At 38.8% G+C, this 23,422-nt stretch overlaps 1 protein-coding gene across 4 annotated transcripts in view; it reads right to left on the minus strand.

Annotated features, from left to right (window-relative positions):
* KYAT3 (kynurenine aminotransferase 3) overlaps positions 1 to 23,422 on the minus strand; it is a 57,817-nt gene that overhangs the window by 17,293 nt on the left and 17,102 nt on the right. For 3 of the 4 annotated variants that reach the window (XM_032867061.1, XM_032867062.1, XM_032867064.1), the window contains 6 exons: positions 13,853 to 13,911; positions 13,179 to 13,323; positions 9,348 to 9,497; positions 5,731 to 5,817; positions 4,276 to 4,401; positions 4,056 to 4,176 (listed from right to left, as the gene is read on the minus strand). In XM_032867061.1, coding sequence (XP_032722952.1) covers positions 4,056 to 4,176; positions 4,276 to 4,401; positions 5,731 to 5,817; positions 9,348 to 9,497; positions 13,179 to 13,323; positions 13,853 to 13,911 — 688 coding nt within the window. The remainder of the gene's footprint in view (positions 1 to 4,055; positions 4,177 to 4,275; positions 4,402 to 5,730; positions 5,818 to 9,347; positions 9,498 to 13,178; positions 13,324 to 13,852; positions 13,912 to 23,422) is intronic. The other variant, XM_032867063.1, reaches the window with a different exon arrangement.

Raw genomic sequence — 23,422 nt, forward strand, 5'->3', positions numbered from 1 at the left:
TTGAATCAAGAATCTGATCCCAGAACAAATTCTACTACTTTAATAAAAAGGGCCCTAAGGAATTTTAAAACATCTGGATGTTCATGTCCTCTCCATCTCAGAGCCACAGAAGTTAATGTAAACAGAACAGAATACCACAGTCCTGTGTGTGAATCTAACAGGAAAAAAACAAAAAACAAAAAAGAGTCTTTGTAGGTCTGACCATTTAAAAAAAAAAAAGTATCTAGGGGCACTGGTTGGCTCAGTTGGTAAAGCATGAAACTCTTGATCTTGGAGTTCTGAGTTCAAGCTCCATGTTGGGTAGAGTTATTTAAAAACAAAACCAACACCAAAAAACCTAGGGGCACCTTGCCAGCTCAGTTGGAAAAGCACGCAACTCTTGGTCTCAGGGTTGTAAGTTCGAGCCTTACCGTGGGTGCAGAGATAACTTAAATGAATAAATAAATAAAAACTAAACAACAACAACAACAAACAAATCCCAATACCTAAAGTTGGTTAAGTTAAGCTTGCATTTGTATCTCTAAGGCAACTGGTCTTTGTACTTCCCATATATGACCCATGATCCTTAAATCAGCCACAGCAGCTATGAGTTATTTACAGGTAGCTTAGGCTTCAGTGGAAGTCAGACGGGGATGAGAGGCATGAGGAAGAGTGCTACCCCAGGGAAAACTGCTTCAGTGAAAGCCTGAGGATGCTGCTGCTTCATGATGTGTGGTTAGACAGCCTTACTATCACACTCTGCAAATTGATGAAATAGCCATTTTGCATCTTTCATATAACAAAGGCCACTGTATAGAAGAGCTAACTTTTTGTGGAACCAAACTGCACTCTCTAAATAATGAAATAGTGAATTCTTTTTTTTTTTCTTGTTTATGGGCTGTTATAAACAACTAAAAAATCCAAGTTAAAAATATAAGTCTTGATATCTTCAGCAAGTAATATCTGCTATATTTTTACTATGAAGGGCTTATCATATGAGGTTTAAGCAGTATAATAAAGGCTCAAACAATGTATCTTAAGATCATTTAAAGTTATCTATTGGAAAAATATTGTTAAACTGAGTTAACTAAAACTCTAAAGATTTGAGGCATTATTGCATAGACATGAACATATGTTTTATGTTAAGTATAGAATTATATTCATTAGAAAGATGACTCTTCTCTCTGCTTAATTAAAAAATTAAATTTATTTATTTAATTAATTAAATTAGAAATGACAAAAAATAATTATTTGTCCATATTGATCTGATTTTCTACTGGAAATAGTTCAAATGACCCAAAACAGAGAGATCATGAAGATGAACCCTAATGCAGTTTTCACCTGGAATAGCAGTTTGCTGTGTCAAGGCATCACCGTACCTTTCAGATCTCTGGCTGTCTATTCTCCCTGAGAATATTCTCTTCCATGGGTTCCACCATCAACAAAATTTTGATGACTGCCCAAACTGTTTCTCCTCATAATTTGATCCTGACTATCAGGTCTATAATTCCACTTGTCTCCGGACATCTTCACTATATCTCTCAAACACTGAAACTTAGCAAGACTAAAGCACGAGAGGCAGGAAGATTCCTTACACCCCACAGATCTGCTCCTCCTCAGCACATCCCCACCTCTGCTTAAGAGCCTCATCACTGCTGAGGGGGCCAGGCCAGAGATCTCAGAAGCATACTTGCTTGTTCCCTTCCCATCTTCAAAGGCTATACCCTCTCCCTGCCCAAGCCCCACATTGTTTTGATTCTAAACTCTACTGCTAACCTATCTGACTCACTTCAGATCCTCACCTATAGCTGGTTCTTAGCTTTATACTACAAATCCAATCATGTAACCAATTCCCTTGACATGACACATCTCTTGTTCTCAAAGTATGCTCATTGGAATTCTGACAATCAAATTAATTTGTAGAATTTAAAAAAAAATCAATTTTAAAGTCAATCACAGAAAGGTAATTATCCTATGAGCTCCCTGATAAGACGAAGTTAAGAGGCAACATAAGGGGTTTGGGGGGTAGGAAAAGAATAAATGAAACAAGAGGGGATTGGGAGGGAGACAAAGCAGAAGAGACCCTTAATCTCACAAAACAAACTGAGGGTTGCCGGGGGAGGTGGGCAGGGAGAGGGTGGTGGGGTTATGGACATGGGGAAGGTATGTGCTATGAAGTGTGTAAACCTGGCGATTCACAGAACTGTACTCCTGGGGCTAATAATACATTATATGTTAATAAAAAATTTAAAAAATTAATTTAAAAAATCAATTTTCAGTTTTCTTCCTTGAAATTTTCTTAAGTGCTTAAAATAAGTACTACTGTTTATCTGACAGTGTGTGCTACCAACAATGAAACAAATGAATATTTAGTAAGTAAATACTAATGGCAAAATAAAAAAGTTCTGATGTGTTTATTTCAATGGCTCTTTGTTACAAATATGCACAGAACTGTGATTTTTATATTGACTTCTTTTTTTAAAAAGATTTCCTTGTTTTAGAGAGAGAGAGAGAGTGTGTGTGTGTGCATGAGTGGGGGGGTGGAGAAGCAGAGGGAGAGACTGTTCAAGCAGACTTCCCACTGAGCACAGAGTTTGATCTCACAACCCTGAGATCACGACCTGAGCTGAAACCAAGAGTTGGATGCTCAATCCATCAAGTCACCCAGGCGCCCCTAATGACTTCTAATTATTAAATTTCTGTTAGGAAAACTGTCTCTTGTTTCAGGATGGAAGACAATGTATCCCTATCTCATGATGTGAATTTCGTGGCTCTGAGGTACTCTGTATACTAAGGCTTTGAGTTTCAGAATCAATGACTTCCTCCACAAGTTTATACTCTGTTCTCATATTCGAGGCTGTCAGAATTACCCTACTTTTCCATCATCATCTGTGCCTATTATATCCTTGTAAACCACTTGCCCTAATCTTAAGTATATCTTGATCTGTTACGCCTCCCTGTCTCAGTCCATATTAGTTTATCTGGTATGAATTTTCTTCCTACCTCTCTGCTTAGCAAATTCCATCTTTTGCTCACTCCTCTGTTGATCCCCTCAAGCATTTGCTTTGTCCTCTGTATTTCTACTATTTATAATGTACATAGGGATAATTATGATATATACAACTATTTATATATAAGTACACTAATTTTTTATTTATTGATTTTTTGCCTGAGTGATTTTAGTTTTCCTTCCTTTATCCTTTTCATATTTTCTATTCATTTACTCATCAATTATGCTCTGATCCTCTAACATATGCAGGATCCTATCCTGGAAATTGGGCATTCAGAAGACACTAAAACAAACAAAAGTCCCTACGTTCTAGCAGGTTAGAAGTAAACAATATAGGTCTTGATATTTATTATAAAGGAAAAAACAAAACAGAACGGGGCAGGAGGGGCAGAAAGCAAAGCAAATGCTGGAAGGAGAAAGCTTTAACTATGTTATATATGGCCATAAAAATGGATATCAGAATAAAGCCCTGGAGTAGGTGAGAGACTGAGCCATGTGGATATCTAGGGAGAAAAGTGTTTCTGGGCATTGGAAGGACAAGTGCAAAAACTCCAAGTCTGCAGCTGTGCATATAATCTTACAGCTGATATCAGTCTGAACAATTCTAGAAGACACTGAGGTACTTGTGAGATGGCCCAGTACTAATGAAGAAATCTCCAAGCAGCAATAGCTTACTGGCCCTTACATTCTCCTGTTGACTTGGAATTTTGGCAACTTGCTCAGCACAGAGTCCAGCTTGGGAACAAGTAAGCTCCCTGTATCTTATGTACCAAGTAATAGATGGATTCTTGATAAAAAGCCAAGGATATAGGCAAAAGTATGACTTCTCTGGTTTCATAGTTTTATAGTATGATCCAAAAATCCCTTCCCTTAGTTTGTACTGCTTGTCCTTCAATCTGTTAATCATTTCACTTAAGCATCATTTATTTAAATCCCATTTAAGTGCTCATCCGGACAGATACCCAATGTAAGGACTATTTTAAAGCTGTTCTGGGATCCTTTCCAATCAGTTGTTCCAGACGTGCCCAAACACATTTAGATTGTGACTCTATGTAATAATCAGTACCTATTTTTAAATGCTTATTTCCAGTATATACAAGCCATTCATAAACCTCATCACTGATGCAGAGTGTGTCATATTTGATGCAAAGGTCAGCAATTACTTGGAGTTCCTCTTTGGTATATACCTGTATGTTTTAAAGAAAACAAAAGAGCAGAGCCAATTATGATTCAACGTGTGAGAAAATGATAGGTCAGAAGACTGTATAAAGAGATCAAAGACTCACCTTGCCAATGGGGTTATGTGGAGTATTCAGTATAATAGCTTTGGTTTTAGAATTAAATTTACTTGCAAGTTCTTGAGGATCCAATGTCCAGTCAGAACTAGACCATTTTTTCCCGTTGACAGGTTTCTAAGTATGAAGAATAAAATGTGATTTAATTCAATTGATTCATGTTTGCAGTCTTACAAATAAATAACCTTACTGGGGCAAAAATAGAGAAGGGTAAGGCCTTTAAAGGTTACTGAATAAATGACTAACAAAGAAAATAAACAGAAATCACTAAGCCTGGGCGCCTGGGTGGCTCAGTTGGTTGAGCGACTGCCTTCAGCTCAGGTCACGATTCCGGACTTCCGGGTTCGAGTCCCGCATCAGGCTCCGAGCTCCACGGGGAGTCTCCTTCTCCCTCTGACCTTCTCACCTCTCATCCTCTCTCTCACTGTATCTCTCTCTCAAATAAATAAATAAAATCTTAAAAAAAAAATCATTAAGCCTTAAGAGTCCAAGAGGATTAGAGTCTCACCTATTAAATGGCAAAATAAAATCTTTTCAACACTTAATAGCTGTTAAGTGTCTACATTCCTTCAAGGGAGCCAGCTGTAATGATGGTTAACACGTTTGGTACTTTGGGGCCAATATAAGATTCTGTGATTTATCTTAGTGTATACTTATTTTAGTAAGATTTTTAAAAAGACATTGGTAGGGGGGTGGGAGGTTGGGGGAACCAGGTGGTAGGTATTGGGGAGGGCACAGATTGCATGGAGCACTAGATGTGGTGCAAAAACAATGAATACTGTTAAGCTGAAAAGAAATTAAAAAAAAAAAAAAGACATTGGTAGCATGCTTCATTAAATTCCTAAAAATAAAAGCAAAATTTTTTTTTTTAAGATTTTATTTATTTATTTGACAGACAGAGATCAGAAGGAGGCAGAGAGGCAGGCAGAGAGAGAGGAAGGGAAGCAAGCTCCCTGCTGAGCAGAGAGCCCGATGTGGGGCTCGATCCCAGGACCCTGGGATCATGACCCGAGCCGAAGGCAGTGGCTTAACCCACTGAGCCACCCAGGTGCCCCAAATAAAAGCAAAATTTTAAAAATTTCAGAATTTTCGCTTAATTCAGAACTGAACAAGCATTTATGGAGACCCAGCATAAACTGTTAGTCACTGGGGAGCAGTGAGTTAGAAATGGTCTCTGAGCTGGTCCTGCTTATGTTGGTGAGGAAGACACATAGCTACAGAGATAACATTAGATATAATGTGAATGCTGGTACAACAGAGACACATGGCAAACACAGGAGACAGTAATAAAAGTTGCTCTCTTCAAGATATTGGTTACCTTCAGCCATAGTAGAGATACACAGTAAATCCCAAAAAGTAATCAAAGTTGAAACTTCATCAGGGACAAAGAAATTACATATATTTTCAAAACATCTTGAAGAAAGTGAATGGTGCGGGCAAACTTACAGATCTTAGGGGAATAAAAACAGGTGTTGCTCCAGCCATTCTCACCATGGGCTCATAGCAGTCATAGAAAGGCATTATTATTATGACCTAAAATGAAACCAAATAAGAATTTAACTTATCAATTATTCATTCATTTGAAAAAATACTGTGTACCTGCATTATACTACATGATGAGATGCAGCAGTGAAAAAGCTGGTCTTCCTTGCCTTCATGGAGCTAACAGCCAACTGGAAAAGACCTTAGAGATACACTTGTCTAGGAGTCCTTGATCTCTAAATGAGGTCTACAGAAGGGCTTGCAGTTGGGATTCTTGAAATTATATGTAAAACTTCACATGGGCTTTGGTAGATTTTTCTGGGGGAAGAGGCCATGTCTCATCACATCCTCGAAGGAATGTTCCAGCCAAAACATTAAGTATTTCTTTAAATTTTAAATTACAAAATAAAATACTAGAGAGGGGCAGAAGCCAAAGACTATAAGGAAAGACGACACAACAATGGTCTCCATTATGGGGTACCACTTTCCAAGCATTAACCTGAGGGTAAAGATGTTTCTTCCTGCTCAAAAGCACTCCAAAACAAAGACTGGATGCAGGGAGACAGGTTAAGATGCTATTGTTAATGTCTGATACTCACAATTTCACTGTGGGTGGCTTATATCTAGATTCAGTCTTTTTTCCTAGCCCCTTAAGATACATATTTCTTGTTCCTTGGCCTCTACGTGTTCTCTCTCAGTCACCTGTGGGCTGGCTTTTACATCAGTCAATGGGCCAATCCAACCTGTCCAGTTGGTATCTAGCATCCTTTTTACTTTTCTATAAGGAAAGTTTGAACACATAATTTATATCCATCATATATATTCTCTTTTCATCTTTTTTTTTTTTCTTTTAGAGAGAGAGAGAACACACGAATATGGAAGTGAGGGGTGGGGGAAGAGAGAGAGAGAGAGAGAGAGAGACTTAAGCAGGCTCCACAACTAGCCTGATGCAGGGCTCAATCTTATAACCCTGAGATCATGACCTGAGCCAAAATCAAGAGTCAGACACTTAGCCAACTGAGCCATCCAGGTGCCCTTCTTTTTATCTTTTTAAATCTAGTAATATTCCATGAAAATTTCCTACTATTATACTTTTAATATTTATTATCTTAATGGCTACTTGGGAGTCTTAGAATAGTCTTTTTTTTTTTTTTTTTTTTTAAATCATTTGCTTGTATAGAGAACAATGCTGGGGGACCTGGGTGGCTCAGGTGGTTGAGCATCCAACTCTTGATTTCAGCTCAGGTCATGATCTCAGGATTGTGGGACTGAGCCCCCTGATGGGCTCTGTGCTTACAGAGGAGTCGGCCTAAGATTCTCTCTCCCTCTGCCCCTCTCCCACCAGTGCCCATGTGTGCTCTCTCTCTCTAAAATAAATAAATCTTTTAAAATAAATAAATAAATAACAATGCTATGTTTATTTGTGATTATATATAGTTTCTCTGCTTTTAAATAGCTGAATAAATTCATATGATTGCTACTGCTAGATTTAAGCGTACAAACATTTTTATGGCACCTTATACAGACAGCCAAATTGCTTTAGAATAATTGAGTAACTATTTCTAATTTCACAAATCAACACTAAGTTGTCTCACTTAACTTCTGTCGATTAAATTAGTGATACCTGACGGTTGTTGCAAATTTGCACTTTTTACTGTGCATTTCTTAGGATGTAAAATGCCTGTTCAAAGGCCTTTCTCACAGGAGTCATGTCAGGGCCTTACATTCTAAAGCCCCTTTGTTTGTGCTAGTCATTCAGTTCACACTGAGCATTTACTACACAGTCTACTATGCTAGGTGTTAGCTACTGTGCAGGGCAAAGAAATCGATCTTTGTTCATTCCCTTTGGGAAGGGATCTTTCCCTCGGTGGGCTGTAAGTTCCTAATTAGTCTACGAAATTCTCAGGGACCAAGATGACCTATCTTTGAACTCTGGTGAGAAACACAGGGGCCTGATTTTAAGTGAGAGCTCAATAAAGGAAAATAAATTGGAGAGGCAGGGAGGTAAAATTGAAAGAATATACTTGACACTCTTTGCTGAAATTTCCTTATTTTTATGGTGGGAGTAATTCCCCTCTCTTTCTGCAGAGTATTTATTGAGTACTCAGTGTTTCAGGGACTGGTTGTAGAGCAATAAACTGGTTCTCCTGGAACTTACATTCTACCAAGACATTAAATAAGAAAACAAAGAAGTAAATTAGATAATTTCACATAGTAATAAATGTTATAAAGGAAATAAAACAGGTGAATGTGATAGAAAGTGACATGTGTGTGGTTTCAAATATCAGATACAGTGATCAGGGAAGAAAGAACAAAGGAAAGAAGGGCGAGGGCTGAGCCTCAGGATGCTCCTGCTGAGTGCAGGAGGGGGGAGCAAGAAAGGATTAAGAACATCAAAGAATGAGATGAAACTTTCAACTAGTTTATAGGCTCAAAGGAGATTATGTATATGAAAGTATACCTGTACTTCCTTAAGATGTTTCCTTAAGGAGCTTATTGTCTGGCATAGTAGAGGGAATTAGAGATGTAACAGAATAACACAATACAAAGTAACAGCAGTATCTTTTATAGAAGCTGTACAGGGAAAGTGCCATGAGAGTTCAAAGAAAGGAATTAACAACATAGATCCAGGTAAATATTCATTCTTCAGACTCGGCTTAAGCAACGCCTCTCTGGGGTCTTCTGAGCCTACATTAGCAGAGCCGTCACCACCATAACTAACACATTCTCCACAACTGACTGTCACACGCATTCTAATTCACCAGTTGGAGAGTATCTCCTCCACTAGACGGGGAACTCCTGCCACACAGAAACTGTCTCCCAGGGTGCCTAGTATTGGAGATCCTCAGTGATTTCTGAATGAATGAAGAGGTCAGGAAATACTGGAGCAGGGGTACTGGAATTATGATGGGGACAGAGGGGCAGCTCTGAGTCTGGGGTCATGTGGGTCACAGTACCAAAGTAGAAGTCATTCATGCTTCTTGTTACACATGGGGCTGCTAACGATGCTGGGCATAAAAACACACCAACCAAATACTTGCTGAGTTCAGGTAAGGGTAATTTTAGTCGTGCAAATGAAAGATTCATTTTCCCCATCACTGCTAGCCCCTTCCACTTACCCTTATCTAAACAGGCTGTAAAAATATGAATGAGTCACATGCAACAAAACAGATGAATCTCAGACATAATGATAAATGAAAGAAGCTATTCAAGAGTACATACTGTGTAATTCCATTTATATCAGCTTAAAGAGCAGGTAAAAGGAGACTATAGTGCTAGAAGACAGAAGAGTAGTTACCTCTGGAAGAATATAAATGAGGCAGAGGCAAAAGGGAGCCTTCTAGGTGCTAGAAATGTACCGTATCTTCATCTGGTTTGTGGTTACCTGGATACATATTCACATATATATAAACATATGCATGTAAACAATTTGTCAAGCTGTGTACTTAAGATTTGTGGATTTTACTCATGTGTACTATACTTCAAAAATAATTAAAAATAGAATGTAAAATAAAAGATTCAAAGGCAGTACAAATGATAATAATTAAATATAGGTAAGATGTTAATGTTAATACACTTACTTCATCTCCCTTATCAATTAATCCTTGAATGGCATTAAAAAGAGATCCATATGCTCCTACTGTCACAAGGATTTCTTTATTTGGATTGATTTGATTTTGATAAAATTTTTCATATAAGCAGGCTAGAGCTTTCACAAGTGATGGATGACCCTGTTGAACAAAAAGAGGGAAAAAAATTTTAAATTTGATTATGGGATCTACTTCTTGAAGGTACTCTGGATCTAAAATGAAAGAATTTTTAAAATTTGGGTTTCATGTTTACAATTATCCAAAGAAAATTTGTATTTTTTAATGGAAATAAGAAACATTTTCCCCCTACTTTCAGAGGATTCCTACATGAAGGGTAATAACAACTTGCTAATGACTTAAAAAAAAAAATTAAACAATTGGTTTTGGCATTTAAAATTCCACCGTATTTGCTTTGGTAAAAATTGACTTCAGTACCAAATATGTCTTTGATAGTACATTTTTTGACAGCAATCAAATCACATTCAATGACTTTTTTTTCAATTACTTTATTTTTGATAGTAATTAAATTATATTGGGTAGAGTTGGACTTTTTTCCCAGCTAAAATAAGAAAACCTGCATTGTCTATATATCCTGACTCTGTTCTTCCATGTTACCAAAGAGAAGGCTATTATGCCAACCAATGGACTATGGAGAGAGGGCAAAAACAAATTCCCCAAAGAAATGTATATTAGTGCTTATATGAGAGTTATGTTAGGAGGGAAGTAGGACATTCTTCACCACATGATAGCCAAGAGGGGAGGAGTCATTCAAGCAAACAACAATGTTCACTAGAGGAATGAAGGGACTGTAAATCCAAATACTCTGAGACATATAGGGAGTCTTTTTTTCCCCCTAAGATTTTATTTATTTGTCAGAGAGACAGTGAGAGAGAGAAGAAGAGAGTGTGGGGAGGGGCAGAGGGAGAAGCAGGCTCCACACTGAGCAAACATCCCAATGTGGGACTCGATGCCAGGACCCCGGGATCATGACCTGAGCTGAAGGTAGACGCTTAACCGCCTGAGCCACCCAAGCATCCCTGAGCCACCCAGGCATCCCTGTAGGGAGTCTTAACTCCTTTATTTGATCTTCCTTGATTCGTCTCTTCTATGTTCTCTATTCTTCCCTTCTTCTCTTTCTTTCCCTTCCCTTCTCCCCTCCTTGTCTTATTTGGTACTGAATTCAGTATTTCTTATTTCTTATTGTTTCCTAGCATGTAGCTCATCTTTTTGCTTTTGGAGAACTTCCTTAATTTTCAGTCAGTTGCAAGTAAGAGTCCAAGTGCTGGGCATGTGCCTTTTTTGCAAAGCACCTAGGGCTCTAAAGGAATAAACTGGGTCAGGACACAAGTAAGGCTGGTAGGATATACCTCAGATTTATGAAGTAAAAGAGCCTTTGGTCATTTTAAGTTCTCCATCCCAGTTCATATAAAAAGGAGGCATTTGTTGTTGTTATTGTTGTTGTCGTTGTTAAAGATACTTCTGTTTGTCACCTTTGTCAGAATGTTGGTTAGTATGTCACAGACCCTCACCCAATTAAAATGAATAAAAACAAAGCTGTAGCATATTTTTCATATTTTGAAACTAGGAGATATTGTAATATTAGAGAAACTGGGTATAATTACTAATGGGGATGGGTGACGGAATACAGCCAGTAAACTAAAAAATAAGAGCAAGAGAAAGAGACTACTTCAAGCTCCAAAAAATATACACAATTTGTGAAAAGAGCAAGGGAAGATTGTCACCATTCCTGGAAATCCAAAATTTCTTTTGAATTTCATTTTAATAACAGGTCTAACAAATTCTAGCAAGGGGTGATCTGAAAGCAACCATAAACACTACACATTTCCTCAGAATAATAAGGGTCTGTGTTTTAAAAAATTTTTAATTACAAAAATAACACATGCTTCATATAATAATTAAAACTAGGCAAAGCTCTGTTAAAAAAGTATAATGATCTCTCCTCAACAACACTTCCTTCCCATCTCCCTGAGGTAACCAATGTCATCCACAGCCTGGTGACAGTGCAATACTATCTGCTGTACTTATTCAAATAAAAAACACATATATAAATATACTTACATATATTTACAAAAACTGGAAAATATTTAAAGAATGGGCATAGGTCACAGCAAAGGAAACAATCAACAAAACTAAAAGACAATCTACAGAAAGGGAGCAGATAGTCACAAATAACATATCAGATAAAGGACTAATATCCAGAATTTATAAAGAATGTATCAAACTCAATACCCAAAACCCAAAAAAATCCAGTCAAGAAACGGGCAGAAGACCTGAACAGACATTTCTCCAAAGAAGACATACAGATGGCCAAGAGACACATGAGAAGATGCTCAACACTCATCATCAGGGAAATAAAAATCAAAACCACAATGAGATATCTCCTCGCACCTATCACTATGGCTAAAATTAACAACTCAGGAAGCAACAGGTGTCCGCAAAGATGCAGACAAAAAGGAACCTTCTTACACTGTTGGTGGAAATGCAAACTTGTAGCCACTCTGGAAAATAGTATGGAGGTTCCTCAAAGTTAAAAATAGAACTACTAGGGGTGCCTGGGTGGCTCAGTCGGTTAAACCTCTGTCTTCAGCTCAGGTCATGATCCTGGAGGTCCTAGGATCAAGCCCCGCATTAGGCTCCAGTGGGAAGTCTGCTTCTCCCATTCTCCCTACCTGATGCTCCCTCTGCCAAATAAATAAATAAAAATCTTAAAAAAAATAAAATAAAAAAGAACTATCCTGTGATCCAGCAACTGCACTACCTGTATTTACCCTAAAGATATAAAAAGTGTTGATTCAAAGGGGCACCTGCACCCCAATGTTTATAGCAGCAATGTCCACAATAGCCAAAATGTGGAAAGAGTCCAGATGTTCATCAACAGATGATTGGATAAAGAAAATGTGATGTGTATGTGTGTGTAAGTGTGTGTGTGTGTGTGTGTGTGTGTGTGTATATATATATATAGCCAATATATATACTAATTCAAAAGAAATATGCACCCCATGTTTATAGCAACATTATTTACAATAGCCAGGCTATAGAAGAAGTCCAAGTGTCCATCAAGAGCTGAATGGGTAAAGAGGATGTGGTGTACACACACACACACACACACACACACACACACAAATACACACACAAAATGGAATACTACTCAGCTCTCAAAAAGAATGAAATCTTGCCATTTGCAACAACATGGATGGGGCTAGAGAGTCTAATGCTAAGTGAAGTAAGTCAGTCAGAGATAGACAAATAGTATACACTTTCACTCATATGTGGAATATAAGAAACAAAACAAACAAAGGAAAAAGGTGAGAAACAAACCAAAAACAGACTCTGAACTATAACAAATGGATATGTAGTAGAGGGGAGGTGGGCAGGAGGATGGGTAAAATAGGTAATGTGGATTCGAGTATGCATTGTGATGAGTATTGTATAATGTACAGAATTGCTGGGTCACAATATTGTACACCTGAAGCTAATATATCACTGTACGTTAATCATGCTGGAATTAAAAAAAAAAAAAAAGCTGGAAAAAAAGAGAGAAGATTCTCCCTCCCTTGTTGCCCTCAGACCCTATGCTGGAACAACAGTAAAGCGAAGACCAAGATAGGACTGTGGAGGGGTTAGAAGTTGGGAATGGCTCCTTCCAGAAGATAAGGGCAAGCAAGGTTAGGGGTTCCTCTGATTACCAGGTTGGGACAGCTGGTCCCAGAAAGCCAATTATACAGAAGTGACAGAAGCACATTCACACACAACACCATATAAAATACAAGTTCATGCCCCACATGGTCTTCATATACTTACAAAGCCTCGCGTATACTGGTTCAGGCTATCAATTGCTGCAATCTTTGATAATTTCTCCTTTACATATATGGGAGGGGATATATCTGGAAGGCCTTGACCAAGATTCACAACAGAGGGGTCTGCAGCCAACTTTGTAAATTCAATCCTCAAATTAAAAAAATAATAGTAAGTACCAAAATTACAGTTAGCTTTTTATCTCATGATCTTAACATAAAACTGAAAAACTAAGACCTAGTTTAATCTTACAAATAAAAAAATATGAGTTCCCAACAAAAACTTTACCACCTACAAAATGACTTTATCTAATTAGATGATGGCTGAACTAATGAACTTAGAAGTTTCTTAGAAATCTCAATTTCTTGAAACCCACAGTTTCATCATCTATTTTTTTTTCCCTCAACCATACCAGCTCTTACTAGCTCACGGATTACAAGATAAGTTCTTTGTTCTTTTCTCTGCCTATCTGTAAGCTTAGCACATGTACCATATTTATACGAATGAATAAATCAGTTTATGGACCCTTAACGTCCTTCCAATTTCACTTAATGAGTAAATTAAAATAAGTACCTTTATTTGTAGAGTTTAGATAAGGGTAAACATTCCCAACTAAGAAAATCAAAATGCGTAGGAAGAAAGCTTCATCAAATTATTACTGCTTATTCTAAGGCACTCACCACACATTACTATCAAGGCCTTCGATTCGTTTTGCATTGGTGATTTTCAAAGACATCTTCTGAAAGATACAAATATTGAAAGGTATTTTTAAATTTCTTTAATCAAAATTTAAAAAAGCCAGAAAACCACTGGTAACTCTACATTTTCCCTATTGTCACTACGGGAAGAGCAGTACCATGACAAATGCCAGAGCCCAATACAAAATTCTGAAGTGGAATCATCTCCCACCTACTGCCCTAAGGAACGCTTTTCTTACGATCCTATGATATTTATCTTCTCACAAAAGAACAAAAATAGCATCCTAGCCTAAAAAATAAACCACTTTGAAGGCCTGAAATGCACTAAAGAGAACAATAATGATACTAAAAAAAGTCAGGGTAAAAACATACCCTGAGTCCTTCTCTGAAGATCATTTTAGGTAAGATGTAGTAACAGTTCCACAAGTAAGTGCCTTCTATGGCACACAGGAAGCACTCAACAAATGGTTTTAAAACTATTCAACAGAGAGCCCCAAATCATAACAGCTCACATTATTGAGTAGTGAGTAGGTACCAGGCACTGTTCCAAGTGTTGTACATAATTAACTCATTTCATAGTCACAACAACCCTATGTAGTGGTTCTCTTATTTCCCCTAAGTTAGTTAGGAGCAAAATGAGGTACAGAGTACAAGGCTATAGAACTTTACACATCCGCCCAAGTTTACAAAAGCTAGTAACATTTAAACCCAAACAGATTCAACCCAGGATCTGAACCCAGGCAGTCTGATTCCAGAATACATACTCAGATTCCTTTCTTTTTCTCTCTCTTTTTTTTTTTTTTAGATTTTATTTCTTTCTTTATTTTTAGAGTTAGAGTGTGAGCAAGGGAAGGGGCAGAGGTAGGAAGAGGGACAGAGACATTGTCAATGACTCCATGCTGAGCATGGACTCCAGTGCAGGACTTGATCCCACACCCCGAGATCATGACCTGAGCTGAAATCAAGAGTCAGACGCTTAACCAACGGAGCAACCCAGGCGCCCCCAGATCTATTTCTATATACCGTCTTTGATGTATCAAGACCTTATAAAAAATATTACCAGAATGCTGCCTCCTAAAAAGAGTGTATTAGACATTTACGTCAGGTCTCTTTATAACAAGCAAGCTAGGCCTATGGTAGAAAAATATTAGAAGTTAAAACTATGGTACATCATAAAATTCTTTAGTTCTCTAGATTTTAAAATTAAGTTTATACTATCTCACCAAAGCACTGAATTAGCGTTAAGTTCACTGTTAACAAGCTGCTAGGGAAAAAAATGATTGGCAGCATTTTTATAAAGATTTTCCTAATAGAATACTAAAGCAATTTTAATTCACTCTGGGAGGAAGATAATGATAATGGTTATTAAATACACCATTGTTCTCATTCTATTCCAACAACGGAACCAAGAAAAATATCTTCTTACTCTCATATTTTTTAATCTTTGAAACTCCAGCGAAGTAAATCACATGCAAATTCTCCAGAGGTTAAGGTGCCTTCCAGAATAGCATTATGATTAAGTACCCACCTGAACAGGATGCTATTCCAGAAACTACAATTATAAAACTAAAAAGTCCCAGAATGATAGACAGAAAAAAATATCTTAACAATTGTCCTTTGCCATTAAAATGTTTAAAACTTAATGATTCATTTAGCATGTGGCTGCAAACACAACATACAAATTCATATATAAATAGGTGAGAAAAGTCTGCAGCAGATCATTTAGACACAAAAGTTCAATTTTATTCAAAATATTTAGGTAACTGAAGGCAAAACATATTTCCGGATTTAATTTTAAAATTTGTGTCCAGAACAGCCTCTCTCATACAACCTCCCTGTCTCTCTGCTCCTTCCCACCTGCCTAAACCATTTTAATATTTGAAATACTCTATCTTACTTCTGTAGCTTCACATATGATCATTCCTCTGCCTTAATGGTTTTTCTACACCAATGTTTCCTAATCTCCTTTTCATCACTGCCCCCATAAGGAGACCTTTCAGATATGTCTTCTAATCATCTCCCCTACTGCTCCATAAAGTAAGTTTTGTCAGATAGGGCTGAACTTTCCAAGGTCACAGAACATTGTAATAGCTATGGTTGATTTCACCTGCCAAGCACCAATTTTCTCCCCTTGAGGGCAATGATGCCCGTGTTGAGAATGTATGTTCTATACTCAATTCAATCCCTGCTCCCCATCACCCTGTCTCTGCACTTGGCTACCTCCTAAACCACTTGCCACTTTCAGTTCTCAAGTTAGACTTCATTTCCTCCACAGAGTGTTTTCTGATTCCCTAGGTCAAGGTTATATGCTCTTCCTACATACTTCTATTACATGGAGTAAATTCCAGCATTTACCATACAACACAGTAATTTTCCTGTTTATTTATCTATAACCTTCCTTTGATTGTAAACCCTGAGGATTAGTTCAAGCTTGTTCACTGGTATGTGTCTGTAATCAGGTTTCTCCACAGAAATAGAACCAATAAGATGTGCATATATATATATATAGTGATTCAAGAAAGGCTTGTGTGACTTATGGGGCCCAGCAAGTTTGAAATCTGCAGAGCAGTAAGGCACGCTGAAGACCCAAGGAGAATTGATATTACAGCTCAGAATCTAATGGCATTCTGGAGGCAGAATTCCCTTTTCCTGGGGGGAACCTTAGTCTTTTTCCTCTTAAGGCCTTCAACTGATTGGATCAGGCCCATCCACATTCTATAGAAGGCAAATTACTTAAAATCTACTAATTTAAATGTTAATCTCATTTGAAAAACGCCTTCAGAGACATTTACATGGATGTTTGAACAAATACCTGGATTCCCTGGCCAGCCCAAGTCAACACAAAATGAACTATCACAGTGTCCAACACATAGAACTATGCTTAGCACATAGTAATTTTTCAACAAATAGCTGATGAATGAAAGAAAGAATCCACACATCAGAAGTGAACTTAAGGTATCAGTTAGTTTATGTTAGGTTTATTGTGTCAGTCAGCTTAAGTTAATTTATGCTTCAGTAATAAATGACCCCAAAGTCTTGGTGGCTTAAAATCATCAGGATTTATTTCTTTTTCACAGTACATACTGACTGAAGGTCAGCTCCTGCTTTGTTCCATGTCACTGTCACTCTGAGACATCAGCTGACAAAATAGCCTCTTTTTGGAATACTGTCAATTTCAGAGCAGAGGGGAAAAATGTTAATTTTTACTTAGATGTGCACATACCACTTCTACTCACATTGTGTTGGCCAAAGCAATTCATTGCTATGCCTGATACCAACATGGCAGAAATGAAGTCTGCAGGTACAGTGATTGTTGTGGGTTGAATTGTGTAACCACCCCTCCCCCCCAAATTCATGTTGAGGTCTTACCGCCCAGTACCTCAGAATGTGACCTTATTTGGAAATAGGTTCATTACAGATGTAATTGGTTAAATTGAGGTCATGGGTTGGGGGACACTGCTATGACACTGATATGACAGTGTCTTTATAAAAAAGGGTGAATCTGGAGACAGTCTGGTATACAGGGATAATGTCACATGAAGATGAAAGTCAGGGAATGCCAGAGAACCACCAAAAAACTAGGGGGAAAGCAGGAATAGATTCTTTCTCACATCAAACAGAAGAAGCCAAACCTGGTACACTTTGCTTTTGGGCTTTTAGCCTACAAAACTGTGAGCTAATACAGTTTTGTTGCTTCAGCCACTGAGTTTGTCTTACTCTCTTAAGGAAACCAGAGTGAATTAATACAGTGATGAACATTTACAAGACACCTGACAGTGTCTAAAAACATCAAGATTCAGCAGTAGATGCAAATGCTCACTATATAAGAATTACTGTCCAGAGTAGATCCAGTCTTATGAAATGTTAGTAAACCCAGAATCCCAGAATTAAGTATGAGCTTTGGGTGTATGATGGGAAATCTACAGGGAAATCTACAGCTTCGGGTGTATGATGGGAAAGCTACTCCATGAGCTGGTTTCTGCTCCCAGGTAAATTAATACCATGCATACATATATTGCACTGCTTTGTTATAAACACAAAAATGCTAATGAAATAATAAACAGCGTCTTTTTTTCATCCACTTGCGGCTGAAAAGTGCAGCTCTGCAGAATCACCACTAGGTGGAACTCTTGGTAGAGATGAGAAAAAGCTTATTACCAATTCTTTCTGCAATGGTTACTGCAATGGTGTTGGAACAAGGAAAACTTGGAAAGAAGAAAAAATATTACCCATTATCCTAAGACTCTAGCATAGTAAAGTTTCAACTATATGCATTTTGAGCACTCTTTCTGTAAGACTGCTACTTTTGGGTCAGATAGGATAGATGTAGAAAAAGTCTTCCCAGGTGGTGGGTTAAACCCGGGGAAGCTGGGGGCTGTCAGCATCGATGCACCATGGGCTGAGTCAAGCGTAAAAAGATAAAGAGTGCAAGAAAAGGTCAGAAACAGAACTAACAAGCCAATGGTTAGAGAGGTGACAACAATAATCAGATATGAGAGGCAGACAGACCCCAGTACTTCAAGACTAGGTGGCAGCAGAAAGTAAGTAACAATCTAATGGGTACCCCTTAATGTGTCTGGCCGCTGGGGTAACTGAGACATCCCTTCTCTTTCAGATCTATGAATCAGGCATTTCTAATTTTCTAAACATTTGCCTTTTCTTTTAAGAGAGCATCTTAAACATTTCATGAATTTTCTGTCATAAAATTTTCACTTTGATTAGCAGGTATTATTTCAGGTTCGTTATTCATTCCCTATTGTTTGGGCGTTTCCTGTGTTTTGCAACTATAGGTAGTGTGTTTCTGCTGTGCATTTAATTATAGGGTTCTTATTCTGTTTCCTTCAGTTTTGGAGTTTGATGTGGAGGGGAATGCCCTACTATAACACAAGTATTTATTATTACAAGAAGGATGAAATATCATCAATATATATCATCTAGTTTAGCTAAACTAACTGAACATGCAACTTTTGATTTACTTTTATGGAAAAAGTAAGGTATAAAATCTGATGTTCCAACAACCACAATGATCATACTTACTTTCATCTCCCTTCATTCCTTAGCACTTACTTCCTAAATGTCTTAAAAAAAAAAAAATACAGATCTACTTTAAAAAGAAATTTTGCAAGCCCCTGGGTGGTGCTCTCGGGTTAAGCATCCGGTTCTTGGTTTCAGCTCTGGTCATGACCTCTGGGTTGTGAGATCAAGTCCCACATCAGGCTCCACGCTCAGTGAGGAGTTGACTAAGAATTCTCTCTCCTGCTTGTCCCCATGCTTACTCTCTCATGCTCTCTCTCTCTTTCTCTAAAATAAATAAATCTTGGGACGCCTGGGTGGCTCAGTTGGTTGGACGACTGCCTTCGGTTCAGGTCATGATCCCGGGGTCCCAGGATCGAGTCCCACATCGGGCTCCCAGCTCCATGGGGAGTCTGCTTCTCCCTCTGACCTTCTCCTCGCTCATGTTCTCTCTCACTGTCTCTTTCTCAAATAAATAAATAAAATCTTTAAAATAAATAAATCTTTAAAAAAATAGAAAGAAATTTTGCACATAATTGCATAATTTATTGCATAACAAATTGCATAATTTATTGACACTTTACCAGTTTGAGAGTTTGCCAGAAAATTGATTATTCCCTAATCTGACTAAAAAGAAACTTGGTTATACTCTTTCCTAGCTTTCAGGCTGAGAAACAGATGAGTGCACAGATGCCTTCAAAGCTCCCAGGCTATATTACTCAGCTCTCTTAGCTGCAGAGAGAGGAACTCAATCAAAAACAGTTTAGGCAAAAAGGGGAATTTATGAGAAAGCTCACATCACCATGATAAGAAAGACGTGTGGCCAGGCTTACGGGTAACCCATCTACATTTTTACCCAATCTTGGTCTGCTTTCCTCCACAGGTGACAAAAACACAGTCACAGTTTTACCACCACTGTGTTTTTGTGACCTGTGGAGGGGACTGAGAGTTGCTTCCTCAATTTCAGTTTCGAAAATTCTAGGGAAAGGCTCTGAATGACCTAGCCTTGCCTAATGAACTGTGGCATTTCCACAACAATTTAAAAAGTATATATTAGTATGGTTGTTAAGAACATGATGAAAAAATATTAGCAAACGCAGTGCAGAGCAAGATCATGAGAGGTGTAGAGACGCAGTCAAATGATGATGCCCGTTTTTGGGGGATGCTGTCTTTTTAATGTCATGCTCACTACCTAGTCAAGTAATAGTACAGATCTGCTCCACAATCTCCTGGTTCTCCCAGGTGTGCTCCTTGAACAAGAGCCTGTCAACACCCTTGGATAGAACCTCCATAAGACATTAGCTTCTATTGAAAAACATGGTTGGAATGGGGGAAAAGAGCATTTTCTGGAGAAAGAAGAGTTGATGATGTTCTTAAAAAGAGGGAGGGGTCTCAGGCCACGGAAGTCCATCTAAATGGGAAGTTCACAGGGAATCTGTGGCAGAGCTAAAGGTACAGAGCTGAAGCTTCTACTGCTGGAACAGAGGGTCAGGGGAAAGAGCTGGCTACAGAACCAAATTCTCAGGCAGGGGTGTAATTCAGTTTCCTCTTACCTGCCAACTGATACATTGCTAGCGACTGCAATCTCATGTCTCCTTTACATTCTAACCACACTGGCTTTCATTCATTCATGCAATGACTATTTATTGAATATGTATCGTGCACAAGGTACTCTTCTGCATGGGATAGATCAGTGAGCAAAACAAACCAAGATTCCCTATTCACACTGAACCTTTCTTCTTTCTATACCCTAAACATGCCTGGTTTGTTTCTATCACATACTATATTACTCTATAGAGTTATCCACCTCTCCTTTTCAGGAGTGACTCTGAAATTGGCCATGTGATTTGCTCTGGTCAGTGGAGTGTGAGTAGATGTGATCTATACTATGTCTAAGAAGCTGTAATTGCTTCTGCATGGTTATGGCTCATACTCATACTTCTCTACTATGAGAAGACCATGTCTCAGAGTGGGGCTACTCCTTTAGCCTCAGTCCTGGAATAAAAAGACACAGAGTGGAGCTACCACCTGGAGCAAAGCCACTACTGATTTATAGCCTACATATTAATACGGGTGAGTATAAAATGTTCATGACCTGAGAAGGTAAGATTTTGTGGATTTTGGTAGTGCAGCAAAATTGCTGATATAAAAGCTTTTGCAGGGGTGCCTGGGTGGCTCAGTGGGTTAAAGCCTCTGCCTATGGCTCAGGTCATGATATTAGGGTCCTGGGATCAAGCCCCGCTTTGGGCTCTCTGCTCAGCAGGGAGCCTGCTTCCTCCTCTGCCTGCCTACTCGTGATCTCTTTGTCAAATAAATAAATAAAATCTTTGAAAAAAAAAAAAAAGCCTTTGCAATTGCTGTGTGGTCTGCCTGGAATGCCCTTCTCTTAGGCCCAGATTCCCCACTCCACCTCGCCTTGCCTTGCCTTTGTTTCCTTGGGTGAATGCTGGAACAGCAATGGCTGCCTCCTCCACTTGGAAACTGGTGTGTAGCAAGGAAGCGGTGTGTGTGTGTGTGTTCATGTGTGTGTATATGCGGTTGGGCCTCATGGTGCCTTGGAAGAGATGCAAATGAGTTTCCCCTACTATATAAATAAATATTTGCAGGGTTAAACACACACACAAACACACAGGTACACACACAAATATTAATTGAATATACCCTCTTCAGAGAGGACTTCTAAAACTATATGCCTTAATATTACTCATCGCTTCTCTCCTACTAGCCCCAGCAAGAATTTTAGCATGTTTCTCTATTTAACTTTCTTATGACACTCACCATTATTTGAAATTATTCTTTCTTTCTTTTTTAAAGATTTTTTTTTAAGGTCCTATTTACTTGTTTGAGAGAAAGAGAGACAGAGAAAGAGCATGCACAGCAGGGAGAGGCAGAGAGTGAAGAAAGCAGACTCCCTGCTGAACCGGGAGCCTGATGACATGGGGCTCCATCCCAGGATGTGGAGGTGATGACCTGAGCCGAAGGCATCTGCTTAACAATCTGAACCACCCAGTACCCCTGAAATTATTCTTTCTTTTTTTTTTTTAAAGATTTTATTTATTTATTTGACAGACAGAGATCACAAGTAGGCAGAGAGGCAGGCAGAGAGAGAAGGAAGCAGGCTCCCCGCGGAGCAGAGAGCCCAATGTGGGGCTCGATCCCAGGACCCTGGGATCATGACCTGAGCCGAAGGCAGAGGCTTTAACCCTCTGAGCCACTCAGGCACCCCTGAAATTATTATTTCTTAATTATCAATCTTGCTCACTAAAATGAAAACCTCAGAAAACAAGGACTTACCTTGTTCAGTGCTGTATCTCTGGGATCTAAAATGGTCTTCGGCAGGTTGTATTTACAAGTATTTTCTGAACACATGAATGAAATCCCACCTCTTTCTAACTATCCTCATTTTTAAGTACTTCAAGGGCATCTTCCCTCTAACCTATCACCCAGTGCCACAGAGCTATGCACTTAGAGCACATCATGGGCTACCATTTCGCTCTAAAATCTTCCGTGACTCTCCGCAAACTACGGAATGTGATTCAAATTCAAACCTGGCATCCACGGCCCTTAGTCTATTTCCAGCCTTCTCTCCCACCATGCCATCCCCTCACAGACAGTGATTCAACAGCTCAGAGGCACTTGCCATTCTCTAATTGCATTCGTGGTGTTTGTTTCCTTTGCCTTTTTTTTTTCTCCCCCCCAGAGAGAGGGAGAAGGAGGGAGAGTGCACATGCATGAGAGAGAGCTGGGGGAGGGATAGGTGGAGAGGGAGAGAATTTCAAGCAGACTCCATGCTGAGCACAGAGTCCAACAAAGAGCTCCATCTCATGACCGCTAGATCACGCCCTGAGCCAAAATCAAGAGTTTGACGCTTAGCCAACTGAGCTACCCAGGAATCCCAGAGAGAGAGAATCTTAAGCAGGCTCCATCCCTAGTATGCAGAGCCCAACACAGGGCTCAATTCCATGACCCTGAGATCATGACCTGAGCTGAAATCAAAAGTCAGACAGTTAACCAGCTGAGCTATCCAGGTACCCCTGTTTTCCATGCTTTTATTCAAATTCTTTCCCCCTGTCTGTAGGATCTTCTCCATAATCCCCACAGTGGTAGGCTCAGAAATGACCTCCCAAAAGATGTTTGCATGCTTACCCTTGGGACTTGGGACTATTGCCTTATAAGGCAGTATATATTGTTCTATCCTTGCAGATGTAATTAAATTAAAGGTCTCGAGTTGGTCTTGATTATTTTGGACTTCTCAGGTGGCCCCTAAATATAATCACACACATCTTTAAAAGGAAACGGAAGGAGTTCATACACGTATAGACGAAAAGGCGTGTGAAGATGGAGCAGAGGGCAATCTGAAGGTGCTGGCTAACATGACCAATAGCCAAGAAGTACCAGCAGCCACCAGAAGCTGGATTAAGTAAGGAAAAGATTACTCCCAAGAGCCTCTGGAGGGAGTGGGGCCCAATGATACCTTCATTTTGGCCCAGTGATACTGATCTTAAATTCTCATCTCCAAAACTGAGAATAAATTTCTGT

This window comes from Lontra canadensis, unplaced genomic scaffold (assembly GCF_010015895.1).
Source record: "Lontra canadensis isolate GAN:19392208 unplaced genomic scaffold, GSC_riverotter_1.0 scaffold33, whole genome shotgun sequence".
NCBI classification, from domain to species: domain Eukaryota; kingdom Metazoa; phylum Chordata; class Mammalia; order Carnivora; family Mustelidae; genus Lontra; species Lontra canadensis.